Source organism: Archocentrus centrarchus, unplaced genomic scaffold, assembly GCF_007364275.1.
Source record: "Archocentrus centrarchus isolate MPI-CPG fArcCen1 unplaced genomic scaffold, fArcCen1 scaffold_42_ctg1, whole genome shotgun sequence".
Taxonomy (NCBI): Eukaryota; Metazoa; Chordata; class Actinopteri; order Cichliformes; family Cichlidae; genus Archocentrus; species Archocentrus centrarchus.
The window spans coordinates 1,266,854-1,280,045 of record NW_022060268.1 but is presented as its reverse complement, the minus strand read 5'-3'; the positions used below and the strand labels follow the sequence as shown (position 1 = coordinate 1,280,045).

At 47.4% G+C, this 13,192-nt stretch overlaps 2 protein-coding genes across 2 annotated transcripts; both read right to left on the bottom strand.

Moving 5' to 3' along the window:
- Positions 1-572: 572 nt before the first annotated feature.
- On the bottom strand, positions 573-2,567 carry LOC115777057 (cytochrome c oxidase subunit 5B, mitochondrial-like). The gene is made up of 4 exons (XM_030724877.1): positions 2,415-2,567; positions 1,570-1,640; positions 1,015-1,114; positions 573-829 (listed from the first exon to the last, which is right to left on the bottom strand). Exons 1-4 carry the CDS (start codon positions 2,509-2,511, stop codon positions 717-719), a joined length of 381 nt encoding a protein of 126 aa, XP_030580737.1. The 5' UTR covers positions 2,512-2,567; the 3' UTR covers positions 573-716.
- Positions 2,568-4,176: 1,609 nt separating this feature from the next.
- LOC115777059 (drebrin-like protein A) lies at positions 4,177-12,394 on the bottom strand. Its single transcript, XM_030724879.1, has 16 exons — positions 12,309-12,394; positions 11,954-12,229; positions 11,805-11,860; positions 10,624-10,736; positions 9,420-9,494; positions 9,203-9,346; positions 8,870-8,947; positions 8,625-8,776; positions 8,501-8,555; positions 8,160-8,225; positions 7,589-7,694; positions 7,309-7,506; positions 6,984-7,052; positions 6,168-6,256; positions 4,949-5,018; positions 4,177-4,426 (listed from the first exon to the last, which is right to left on the bottom strand). The coding sequence occupies exons 2-16, from the start codon at positions 12,034-12,036 to the stop codon at positions 4,290-4,292; spliced, it is 1,491 nt and encodes a 496-aa protein (XP_030580739.1). The 5' UTR covers positions 12,037-12,229; positions 12,309-12,394; the 3' UTR covers positions 4,177-4,289.
- Between the last annotated feature and the right edge of the window lie 798 nt (positions 12,395-13,192).

The following is a 13,192-nucleotide window of genomic DNA, read 5'->3' as shown; positions in this document are numbered from 1 at the left end:
CTCAGTGTTCAGCTCGGACTTCCTGCCACAGCCTGATGATGATGAAGAGCTCACAGACATCACTGATCAGCTTTCTGATCTTCCAGCCCAAGAAAAGGACGTTTCCTGTTTGATGGAAAACGTGTTTCAACTCCAACAACCTCTGTGACAGGAGAAAACAACTCAAGTGTAAGCTGGGTCAAAGGTCATGACACAGGTTATCATCACGGTGCTGCTACATGGTGGTGGGCATTCTGTTCTATTAACCATGTGGCAGCTGGCTGATCTGATCATAAACATGTAATAATCAGATTCTGTCAGCTGATCGAGCACAAACACAACTTTACGGCTCCTCTTTAAAGGGACAGTTCACTCAAACCCTCCCTGAGAATCCAGATGTTTGATGGTGCAGCTGCAGCTCAGTCCTGCACAGCTGGATTTAAAGCACATTCATCATGTCAGTGAAAGAAGACTCAGAGACACCACAAACAGGAAGTTAAAGTTTATTGGTTCCTCACAGGAGGAGGGAGGAGCGAGTGTGACGTGTACAGTACGAGTGTGTGTGTGTAAACTGGCTGCATGGAAATGTCTGAAGAAACTGTGTGTGCCCGAACCACGTCTGATCCCGAGTACATGTAACACGTAAAGCGACAAACGATGAGGTCAGAGGTACGTCAAGTAGGAGAGAGCAGGAAGTAGGCGGAGCCCGCTCGCTCTGCGGGAGAGGATGCTGGAGGTTAGTGGGGGAGCTCGTGGGGAACCAGTTTGTAGTGGGAGCCGCAGGACGGGCAGCGCTGGGCCTCGCCCTCGTGGAGCCAGAACCAGACCACGGACGTGTTGTCCTCCTCACCTGCACACAGGAAACCGGGTGAGACGAGCAACTGCACACGGGTCGCGTGCACAGACGCTCCGGTTTCCCCGACGAGGATCAAGCTCCGCCCTTCTCTTTGAGCCCGAGTTTAAGCCTCGTCGGAAAAAGCAGCCGCTGAGCCTCACAAACACTTTCTGCTCCAACACACTGACAACGTCACTCACACACGCATCCCACAATCCTCTTGTTTGTGATGGAGGGAACCAGGTGGGGGTCGGCCTTGGAGCCCGCGTACTGCTTTGGCTTCATCATGTTGTAGGGATCCTGCAAGGGAGGAAGAGGAGGGGGGGGTCAGGTGGTTCCTGCTCCTCAGAGTCAAAGTCTGATCTGAGACCAGCCTCAGTACAACATTCATGTCTGAGAATATCACTAAACAATTATCACACAAATAAAAAAATATCTGTGCAGAAATGTGAACATGAGAAACTATGAAAGAACAGAAAAAGTGATTTCTAGGAGCTTCAAATATGATGCACACAAACACCCTGAGACAGAAACAAACATTAAAAATGATTAAAATGTCCCCAAAATGAACTGAAAGTCAAATTAAAGCCCAAAACTTGGAGATAAAATCTGAAATATCCAGACTAAGAGTCAGAAAACACTGACAAACATTAAATATTGTAAATAATAACAGCAGTAATGATTGACAGGTGAGGGCTCAAAGCTGCAGAGTGATGATGGAAACACTTTGATGAGTCCTGCAGCAGAGGGCTTACCTGCCCCTGCTTCATGGCCTTCATGATGACCTTCTCCAGCCCCGTGGCCTGCTCCTCGTCAGTGGGAATCCCTGATTAAACACAGAGCTCATTAAACACAGAACGTGAGCGCGGGGATCTGTGGACTTCCTGTGGATCACATGACTGCGGCAGTGTTATCATCAGTGTGGTTACAGCTGGTGTTTAACGGTGTTCCTCTGAGAACGCCTCAGCCGGCTCCGTGTCTGCTTCAGCCTCAGGGAGACGGTTTTATTACACTCCTGAGCACCGAGCTTATAACACGTTTACCACAAACACACACTACATTAGATTCTCCACGTTAAAGGTTAAAGGTCACCGAGGGTCGATCAGCAAACGCAGAGCCAAACACGGGGTTAAGGAGCAGTCATTACAGCTGATGACGTATCTCAACCTTACTGCATTTCAGGTGCTGCTGAATCACTGCCTCGGACCGTCTGTGAGCTTATCAAACACAGTCACGGACATCACCGACGCCTCTGAGGAGGCTCTGCTGCAGCGGACACGGACCGAGCTGAGCTTCGTGCAGCTAAGCACGAAGGACGCGCCGTATTTGCCCTCCGTGCCGAGGAGAGCTTCAGGAAGCTCAGCGGGTTCAAACGTACAGCTTTAAATATTAACCGTGTTTCGGGTCCTTTGAACGCCATCATTCCCAGCGTGTGTTTCGGAGAGCCTTTAAGTCTACCTGCTGGACAGTAAACCGAAACATGGTGTTCAATAACGGGCCGAATACAGACTGAAGTTTGGTCTGAGCGGCGCCGTCACCGCCGCGGATTAAACCCTCTTTCCGCCGGATTTCAGGCGTTCGGAGCCGGCTCGGTGCTCACCTCCTGCCGCCATGCCGCGGCTCACCGCGGGGGTCCCGGCGGGGCGGCGGACCGCCGCGGCTCGGAGCGCAGAGCGGAGCAGTAACCTTGCAGCCATTTCTCCTTCTTCACAGATCAGCTGGTTGCACGGAAATGACGTCACGATTCTTCTTCTTCAGTTTAATGGCAATTGGCAGCAACGAACTGAAGCATTACCGCCATCAACTGGTGCGGAGAGTGGACTGTCCTGTCGTTGAAGCTTAACTCGTACCCAGTGAACCCAGTAACTGGTTTCCAGTAATGGACCTGATGACTTCCTGAATCCTTCAGAAACAGCTCAGCAGTTTTCCTGTCACAGAGTCAGCTCCGTGTTTACAGCCTCACGGTGAAGCCTGGTCCCACAGTCCCTGTGCAGAGCTTCAGTAAACAGTGTGTCCAAGTCTTGGTCTCCTCTCTGCTCCGCTCTAATCAACCCGTGAACCCAGCAGCCTTTCATCAGCCACAGAAACGTTCCCATTAATTCCCTCCTCAGTTCTTCTCCTCCTAAAAATCATTATTTTAGTTTCAACTTTAAAACCCCACTCATAAACTCTGAGCTTCTCCCTCTCCTCCATCAGCAAAAGGTCAAACGGTCTCGAACACATCATTAACACTGAAACAAATGGAGTCACTGCTCCCTGTGGGGGCCCAGTTTCTACCAGGACGTCAGACAGCTGGAGCTTTTTTTTCTGTTTAAACACAGAAACTTTATTAACAGCAGAGCCGAGGAGACAAAATCCGGTCATTTTATTTAAGAAGACCAAACACAGAGATGCTCAGATCCCAGCGGAGGAAACACACACACATTGAAATCATGCAGACACAGATACAAACACCTATGATCTCATTCAGTAAAAATAACTGATTACATGATTATGGGGAAAACAAAAGGAGGACCACAACGTTCTGGATGATTTTGCAGATTTGAACTCAAACCTGTGATCAAAGTGCAGACTGGCAGCTCTAATTCAGAGGCTCCAAATGAACTGCACAACCTAACATCATTTTAAAAGCATGGCCTGTTTTTAAAACCTCTGCAGGAAGTGATGCCCGGAGAGCTGCGGTCACCACCTCTGCAGGTCGCTCCTGCAGCACCTTCAGCTTCAACAATTCATCTTGGGTTGCTTTTGCAGGCTGACTCATTATCATCTGCTCTGTTTGCAGCATGTGTCTGAACCTGAGCAGAGTACAGGTCACACCATAACGCTGCCTCCACCAGGTTAGACGATGATGATGAATAAATGTTTGAATCATTCGATCTGGTCTCACTGTGCACCACGATACCTTTAAAGACCACGAGAGTGCTTATAAATCAGCTCTGCTGAGCTGAATTATTCCAGCCTCACCGGTGAGCAGAGAAACCACCACAGAGCGCTCCTTCTACCATAAACCAGCAGCTGAACTCCTCATTCAAGCTTTCACCAGAGTTCTTACCTGCACTTAGTCCTGGCACCAATCACCCCAACCCTTACACTGGTTCCCCTCACGTCCCACAGCTCCTATAAAATCCTGCTGCTAAGCTACAAACCTGCTCACTATTGCTCTGATCTGCTCCTCTCCTACACTCCTGGATTCTGCAGGTGAGGCCTTCAGAGGTGCTGCATCCACCCTCTGAGATCCAATGTCTCTGGAGAAAAAACAGCTGCAATGTCACCTATTCATGGAGGTGATGTTTGTGTGTAAAGTGACATCAGGTTTCCTGGTTTAATCAATGAAAAAGAAGGGCCAACAGAAACACACTTGACTGTATTTATTGTTGACTGTTGTTTTACAATGGTTCATGAATTCAGTGATGCTGAACAAATGTGAAATATCATCTCAACCACCTCCAGTTTTATCAGAATTAACCAATGAGAACTAGATAAGCTCCACATAATTAGCAGGGAACATGCCATAGTGCCCATCAGGACCATAACCTCTCCACCAACCCTCATCCAGCATCTCTATGTGGGTTATGATGTCATCAGGGTCAAAGGTGATCTCTGTGTCATCCACTGTGGAGGAGAGGTGAGAGAGAAAACTAAAGGCTTATTTATAAACACCTGTCAAGACAAATGGTTCAAAGAATAAAAGCATAAAGGAACCAGTGAACAGGATATATTAAGAGACATTAGATTTGAATATGGACGAAACAGCTCAGTGTTTCACCAGGTAAACCTGATGAAGAATAGCTCAGCCTTTATACTGAATACTAACACTGCCAGACAAACTCGATGCTTCGCAGCGCTGCTGAGTTACAAAATACTTTGTGATCAAATGTTGGAAAATGAAGAAAAACATGACAAATTTCATAGCTTGGTTAATTAATTCTGATCGAATGTTAAATAGTTGATCTTTAATCGTTAATATTTGAGTCACAATAATGTAGTTGGGATGTCTGGTATCACCGTGGTGAGTAACACTCGTGATTGTCCCAGATTTGAATCAGGCACGTCGGACCGTGATGGTCCTCAGTGGTGAAAGAAGCAGCTGTGACCCCACAACTACCAAAAACATGAATGAGTGTGTGTGCGTACCGGCCTGGTAGTCGTACAGAGCTCTGGCACAGATGCCTTGCCCACCGGTAACCCCATCAGTGTCACCAGCCTGAAAGTACAAACATATTATTAACATTTCAACAGCATTTTAAGCACTTCATTCAATAATTTTACACTCAAAAAAGATTAAATAAATAAATGAGTAAATAAATAAATTACATAAATAATTAAAATAAATATGCCTATAAAATGCAGGGATTCAATAATCAAAAATACAGAAATCAATTGGTTTCTATTTTATGAAAAAATGAGCTCATTCTGAATTTAATGGCAGCAACACGTGTCCAAAAGTCTGGAAAAGTCAGCAGTGCTAAAAACAGCTGGAGGAACATCTGCAGCTGATCAGGTTCAGCTGTGACACGATCGGGTGTAAACAGCTTAGAGAGGTAAAGATGGGCAGAGGGTCACCAACCTAATGTTCCTCACTGTGAACATCTCAGCATCTACAGTAACAATGTCACCAGAAGACTCAGGTCTGATCCTGTCCTCCCAGTATGTGGCCAGATGTGCCAGCTGCCAGTCAGAGGGACTGGCAGCTGGCACATCTGGAAAGGCTCTATCAGTGCTGAAAGGTGTATCCAGGTTTCAGCATGTGTTCCCATCCAGAGACGCTGCCTCCTTCATGTTTCAGCAGGACGATGCTAAACTGTCGGTCACTTTTCATAGAGTCAGTATGTTCACACTTGGCCAACAAATCCTTTATGAAATTTAAAACCCACAGTTGTTTATATTATCTGTCCACATTTCACTGGAAATTCAGACCTGATTCTAAATGTTGATTAAGACAGTTCACAGTACGCATCCCATTGGGGGATTTTAAACTACCTTCTCCTGTTTATGGCTGCTTTCAGGCACACTGTATGCAAACCAACATGGTGTTGGTGGGAGTGGGCAGCGGGTTGTCGGAGGGTGAAGTCTTGGGTATTGGTTTGGTTAATCTGGCACTAAACTCTGGGGTAATTATCCTTATAAAGATAGCCAAGCAAACAGGCCTACCGTCACCAACAGAGAACAAATTTTAGCCAAAGTCTGAGATCCGAACGACCTCAGGCTCAGAAGTTCACCCGTTTGAGGCTTATTGGACAAACAGTTGTTGAACCAGGCAAAGCAGAAGACAGACTCCTCAGATTGTTCAGACATCAAACGGGAGGTGACGTGTTTTATGCCAATAAACGTAGTTATGATGAAGTGAACTTACTGCCGGTGCATGCTGGGAAACGTTTTGATACAGGTCCTCGGTGCTCCTGACGGGTGCTGTGTACAGGTTATCCACAACTGGAAGTTCCTCTGCAGATTATCAAAAACCACAAATACTGCAATTAAAGATAAAAAGTGTCTCTTGTACTGTAGGACAGCAGTGAAAGAAGTAAAGAGTCCAGTGCTGGGCATCTCCACACTATAAATTATTATGTTTGGTTTCAGACAAAGGCTTTATTTAGTTCGGGGACTCTTTCACTTTAGAGTGGTATAACTGACCTTCCCACATTAAATGCTGTAATTAATAATTAATGAACCATTAATCAGAACTCTTGTTTGGCATTAAACTTATGGTTGAGTTTCACCGAGCTGCCTGAAACTGACTTTAAAGATGGTCTTGTTCTACGAGGACAGCATCTGTGCCAGCAGCCGGCTGCACTCGTGGTGTCACAGCTTCACCAACACGAAGGTAAAGGAAAGAAAACCTGAGCTGCAAACGGCCATAATTTACTACAGCAAACAGACCGTCTGAACGTGGTTCTTACTTAGTACCCAAAATAGTTCCAGTTCATTCGTTTGATCGACACAAAAGTGAGGAAACGTCACAGAAACTCGAGTCATTCAGTTTCCTTTCTAATATTTAATTATTTAAGTACTTTAAAGCCGCCATTCCCAAAGTCCCACTTAAAAACCAGAAAATCCCATACTCTTACCTTTAAGAGGAAACGAGGGTTAAAAGAAGAAGATTAAAAACACGAATCCAGGGATAACTGCTCAAAATAAAAGTGCACAGTAAGAATAAATGAAAAGTTCACACCTTCAGGAGTTTCATATGCATCTTCATCAAAGTCATCGGACCACTCGTCCTCCTCTGCATAAGCAGCATCTGTGTTCATGGCAGAGGCAGAGACGTGTGGTGTCACACATGCAGCACGCGACTGTGTGAGTAATCAGCTCAAAAAGGGTTCAACAACAGTGGAACAGGAAGTCCAGAGAGGACATTTTTGGGATCAAGTGCTCAGCCAATCAGAAATGGTCAGGACTCTAAGCCCCTCCCCTCAAATGACCCCAGAAGAATTCATGTATTCTCTGGTTCCTCCAAAGGTTCCCTGTGAACCTCCTGCAGCCTCAGTGTGTCTCACCTGCAGGCTGTACAGGTGAGTCTGCGCTCCCTGGGGATGTAGGGGAGGCAGCTGCAGCAGGTGAGTCACGCAGCACAGGTGAGGCGTTCCTGACCGGAGACAGGGGGGTCCAAGCAGAGGCCGGGTCCACAGCCGGAGGAGAGGACGGGACGTCTCGCTCGAACGATTTCTGCGATTGAAACCGACTCTGTAGCTTCCCTGCAGGTGAAAAAACATGAAGGTGAACTTCATCATCCTCGTCATCGTCACGCTGCTGATTCAGGGCGGCCGCGCTGCTCACCAGGCCCGGAGGCAGCAGGTCTGTCGCTGGCCTCAAAGCTCTGCTCCCTCTGCTTGAATATGTCTCTGGGATTAAACGCTCTCTGAGAAATCAGGGACTTCGCCTCCTGGGAATGGAACAGAGGGATGCTCAACAGGCGGGAGCGCTCCGGATATGCAGGGGATGCTGAACTAAAGAAGCAGGATCCTACATTTCCCACAATGCAATTCCAGCCTCTCTAATCTGCATGTTCAGCTGAACTTTAATCAATAAAGGCTGCACCTGGTGGAGACTACAGTTCCCATGATGCATCTTGGTTAGAACGTCCAATCACAGAGCAGAACAAACGTGACCAGATCAGTAAGAAAATCATCACCTCTACATTTGTAACCTCTGCTCTTCAGTTTCATACATATACTGATTTGAGACAATTTTTGGTGTTGACACCATGATGTCAGCCACTGAGGCTCATGGGTAATGTAGTAATTAGAGCTGAAACAATTAAAAACTTAAACCTGTGTGATGATTTTTATCATGTTTCCAATGCTGTGAGGAAAATAAAAGGAGAGTTTTTCCAGCTGATCACACTCACGTTAGCTTTCTGGACCGAGGCGGCGGAGCTGATTCCTGCCATCGTCCTGCTCTCCTGCTGCCGGCTCTGAAGCAGACAAATCAGGTTAATATGAAATCACAGCAGCGACGTCGATGAGCCCTCACGACACGGGAACTTTACACCAGCGGCAGGGACGAAGAAATGAGCCCACAAACACACGCCATGGTATTTATTACACCCAAATGTTTATTAATTCATTACTGGGGTCAACCCTGACCCTGACCCTGACAGGTATGTGTGACCCTGGGTTTATCTGTCAGAGAAACAAACCCAAAATAAACTCCAGTCTTTAGAGAAGTGTTTGACTTCCTGTCGCTCACCCTTTGCTGCCGCTCCCTCTCTCGCTCCTCTTCCTCCCTCTGCTTCTGATGAAGCCTGAAACAGAAATCACAGCTGAGCTTTTCTCTCGTTGTGTTGTTGTGTCTCTTTGTGCGTCTGACTTACTTCTCCTGATTGATCTGCTGAGCTCGCTCCCTCGCTATCCTCTCCCTGTCCTTGGATTGTCTCTCCTCCATCTCCTTCTTCTCCTTCTCCATCTTCTGCCTCTCCTCCTCCGCTCGCTGCTTCTCCTCCTTTTGACGCCTTTCTTCTTCCCTCTGAAGAAGAGGAGGAGAGTTGTGTCATTTTACCCTGATTAAAGCAGCAGGGATCAAACCTTTGCCTCAGGTGTGACAGAGGTGAAACCGGACCTGAGTTTTGACCCAGAAGTCGTCCTTATTGATCTGCTGGATTTCATTGACGGCGTTGATTTTCTGATAAACGGAGCCCTGCGTGAGCAGAGGAGAAAATAACACAAGTCTTTTTCCTTCACTGTGCATAAATTATTATTTCATTTTCTATTTGCTCATGCTGCGGGCTCGCTCCAGCCCTCTGCTGCTGTACGCAGCACCTTTTAGTTTCTTAGTGCGGGCTGTGAAGCAGATTTAGTGCCGTGCAGGCCTGTAAGATGAAATCCTGGATTATTGGACGGTAAAGCGTGCTCAGGACGTGCACAGCTGTGTAGCACGGTCCTGATTCCTCACCACAGGTCCTCTGGGAACCTCTCTGTACTCCTGTGTTTGCTTGTGGAAGTTAAAGTTGGCTCCAGACGCTTTGGCCACTTTCGCCAAGATGGCCTCCGGGTCCACGTCTTCCTCCGCGCGGGCATTTATGGTCACATGGGCTCCCTGTGATCACACACGTGTCAAAGCACAGTCATCACACCTTCGATCCAGCTTCTCAGAAAAAAGATGGACTCACCTTCAGGAAACCTGCTATGGTGCTCACGTGATTGGTGCATTGTCCTTTCCGGGAGTCCTTCACACCTTCACCTGTCTGAAGACACAAAATCATCCATTCACACCCATAAATCAGTCAACACTTTAAAACTAAAATCTACACTTCGGTCCTTCACAGAAGCCCCTTTGGCAGCAGTTTTGAGGAGTCTCCTTGGGTAAGTCTCTGGGTTTATCCCGTTCTTCCCGGCCTAAGCTCCCAGGCCCTCTCAGATTCTCTGGGAAAACTGTTCCTATCCAAACTAGTATCTTCAGGTCTCTCCTCAGATGTTCTCTGGGGTTTGAGCCTCTACTCTTAGATTCTGGTGCCATCGCCCGGTGCTGCGAAGCAACCGCACAGCATGATGCTGCCACCGCCATGCTTCACTGTAGGCTCATACTAAACACACACGGTGCTCGGAGTTCAGCGGTCAGTCAGGGAATCTTTTAGCTTGTGGTTCAGGTCCTTTAAAGCTGACTGACAAACATCGTCATGCATCTTTTACTCAGTTTCTTTAGCTGCTCCACCGTGAAGGTCGGTTAGAAGAACGTTGGCTGGTCAAAGGGTTTCAAAGCTCTACAGCAGCTGCTTCACACTTTTCACGTGTTGGTTGGGTCGAAGTGATCATCATGTGTTCACTACCTTACCACAGCATCAACTGCAAAGGTACAATCAGAAGGACCGATCGCCCACGAGCCTTCCAGATATTTGATGAGTGGGTTTAGAGCTTTAGAGGGACCGTCTCGATTCGTCTTCTTGATCAGTTTGTCTATGAAGAGCTCCGGGGTTTCTTTGATTTTACAGGTACTCAGGTTTTGGTGCTCCGGGGAACACAAAGCTTTGGAAAGAGGCTGTATAACCTAATCCTGATGATCTTCCTCTCAGAGGTCTGCAGAGAAATATTCTGCTGTAGCTTGGTTGATGTCCTGACGTTCACACATGTTGCTTATCCACTTCAGTGAGATGCAAGCGTCCACCATGTTTGCCACACCGAGAACGCCGTCGAGTTTCCATCTAAAGATGGTACAACATGTTCTGCCTGCCGAATTTCTAAAAGATGGATCACCATTAATGCTGCTGCGAGCTGAGGATCCTCAGCTTCACGTCCACACTGAACTCCTCAGATGTTTGTGGCACACACCCAAATAAGAACCACTTCAAACCTGGTTCGAGTTAAAGTGAAACTTACCCAGTTTATGAGGACGTATTTGGGCAGACCAGAGTTCGGGTCCTTGACTCGACAGAAAGCGTACATCACCTTCCCGCTGTTCAGCTCCTCCACCAGCTCCTCTAATCCACCATCTGCACAAAAACAAAGAGAAAATGATTTCCAGCCTCTTTCTTTGTGTCTTCCACATTTCCAAGAATCAGACCGTTACTGGAGACTCAGACTGGAGCGTCTACCTAATGCTCCAGTCTGCCCTCGAGCAAGATACTGAACCCTGAGCTGCTCCTGATGCATCGGTGTGTGTGTGTGTGTGTGTGTGTGTCTGTGTGTGTGTGTGTGTGTCAGAGGCATGTTGTATAAAGCACTGTGAGTAGAACCCATCCATCTACCATGATCAGTTTGTAGCTTCATGCTTTGTGGAAGTGGACAGCTTCCAGCTGAAGCAGTCCTTATCTCAGTGTTGGTGCTCTAACACGCTGAGCTTTATCAGCCAGCAGGTGGCTCCGCCCATTTGGAGCTTTTTTTGCTCAGTTTTCACTTTAGTTTTCAGAGTTGGAGTCTCACTAAACGGCAGGTTTCATATATTCGCTTCATCGTCCACTTTTAGTGTGTTAAATTATAAAGACAGTGTGGGCCACATCTGGGCCACCTTTGGCACAGTTATGGCCAGATGTGGCCCAAATGTCCTGACACATCTGGCCCATGTAAGTGGACCTGCCTACAATTCAATGCTTCAGTTCAATTCAGTTTTATTTATAAAGCACCAAATCATAACAGTCACCTTTCTATAGTAAGGTAAACAGTGGCTGATTGACAGGTGCTAGGCCCCTCCTACAGCATCCTAAAAGCATGCAAAGACCAAGCTGCACATGGCCTCACCTGTATTCATCCACCTGAATCAAAGTATCATCACTGTGGCCCAAAGACAACGCTCACAGCTGATCACTTTAATGCTGCTGAGTGTTCAGGTGGACTGCAGGGACTTAAAGGAAAAGCCACTGCAGAGAATCACTAAAATAAACTAAAGCTCATCGCAACAGGACCAAAAACACCTGAGGAAACAGGTGAGAAGTCAGGGAAGAAAGAGAGCAAACAGGTAAATCCACAGAAAAGCACAAGGAGCTAACCTTCAAAATAAAACAGGAAGTGAACTCCAGAATGCAAAAGGAGACCTTTAAAGGAACCAGAGAATAAAAGCTCACCTCCTTTCTCTGCCACGCGGAGGTCATTGCTGTTTCCTTCATAGGTGAACAGCGCCCTGAAACACAGACACACGGACAGGTGTGCACACACACACACACACACACAATAACAGCAGCTTCCTGACAGCTCGGAGTGAACTTTCGCTCACCAGTTTGTGTCTGACTTGTTGTCCACCACCTCTGTGTAAGCAGCCGTCAGCGCAGCTCCGTTCTTACTCAGGTTGACAGACATGTTGATCCAGGCTCTTCATCCACAGGACGGCACACCGAAATCTGGAAGGACTCCAAACGGACGGGAATTCTGTGGGAAAAACCTCCTCGGGATCAGAGCACTGGGACGGCTTTAGCTCCAACGAGACTAACCGGGCGGGTCGGAGGATCCAAACCTGATCGACCACATTCTCCGCGGGTTACTCCTCCCACACCTTCATTCACCAGCAGGAGGACACACAGGTGTGAAATAGAGCCGATCATGGACTCTGTGACCCACACAGGCTCACATACCTGTTGTCAGAAGTGGTCTGAAGTGCGCTAGCCTGCCAAGGCTGTTAGTGATCATGACCGAGTGCATCCCACAGGATGGGACGGCCTCTCCAGGGTCATCAGTTCAAACAGCTGTGCAGAAGCCCGAGTTATTCCGATCCATTGCTGAGATCTGGAAGAAGATCCGACTGTGACTCTCAGAGGAAACTGGTCAGGATGTTCTGGAACCTCCAGAGGTGGAAAAAGTTCCCACTCTGAAGTAAGACTGACCTCCTCCTTTTAGGCTCAGATCGGGTCGATGCTTGAAGTCAGATGCAAAACCTGAAGTATCAAGCCTGTAAGCAGCACAAAGTACACATATTTGTGTAACGATCTAGGGAGTAAAAGTACAAAGTAAGAAAAATAAATACTCAAAGTACAGATACCTGAAAGTTCTACTTACTTGGTGGTTCCCACCTCTGAGAACCTCCAAGGCTCAAACCTGTCATGAACTGGAACCTGCTGGAACACCAGCATCAGCGTCCACAGTGAAGCCACTTTTACATCTCAGTGGACTGAGGGTGCTGACCACGAAGCTCCTGCTCCAGAATCGGCACCTTCAAACTCCCCTGAACCTCACATCTGCTCACACAGATGAACCAACAGCTTCAGGAGGAAGTGGGATGGTCAGAGAGTTAAAGGCTGAGCTGTTTGGCCTCAATGATAAGAGGCTCATTTAGAGGAGCAAAGGTGAGGCTTTCAAACCCAAGGACTCTGTAACAGCTGTAAAGCATGGTGGTTGTAGCATGACGCTCTGAGGCTGCTGCCAGTGGTACTGGTACACTCAGAGTGGATGGAACCTGACCTCAGATCAGCAGAGGGCTCAAGCTTGGACACAGGTGGGTGTTCCAGCAGGACATTGATCC

What these genes read in the sequence shown, in the direction of transcription:
- LOC115777057 (XM_030724877.1), bottom strand. Translation starts at nt 2,511, where the DNA reads ATGGCTGCAAGGTTACTGCTCCGCTCTGCGCTCCGAGCCGCGGCGGTC. An exon ending in CCGCGGCATGGCGGCAGGAG is followed by an intron (nt 1,641 to 2,414) that starts GTGAGCACCGAG and finishes GTGTTTAATCAG; the next exon opens with GGATTCCCACTGACGAGGAG. An exon ending in AGGCCATGAAGCAGGGGCAG is followed by an intron (nt 1,115 to 1,569) that starts GTAAGCCCTCTG and finishes CCTCCCTTGCAG; the next exon opens with GATCCCTACAACATGATGAA.
- LOC115777059 (XM_030724879.1), bottom strand. Translation starts at nt 12,036, where the DNA reads ATGTCTGTCAACCTGAGTAAGAACGGAGCTGCGCTGACGGCTGCTTAC. An exon ending in CAGCAGATCAATCAGGAGAA is followed by an intron (nt 8,556 to 8,624) that starts GTAAGTCAGACG and finishes TTTCTGTTTCAG; the next exon opens with GCTTCATCAGAAGCAGAGGG. An exon ending in AGAGGGAGCGGCAGCAAAGG is followed by an intron (nt 8,226 to 8,500) that starts GTGAGCGACAGG and finishes TGTCTGCTTCAG; the next exon opens with AGCCGGCAGCAGGAGAGCAG.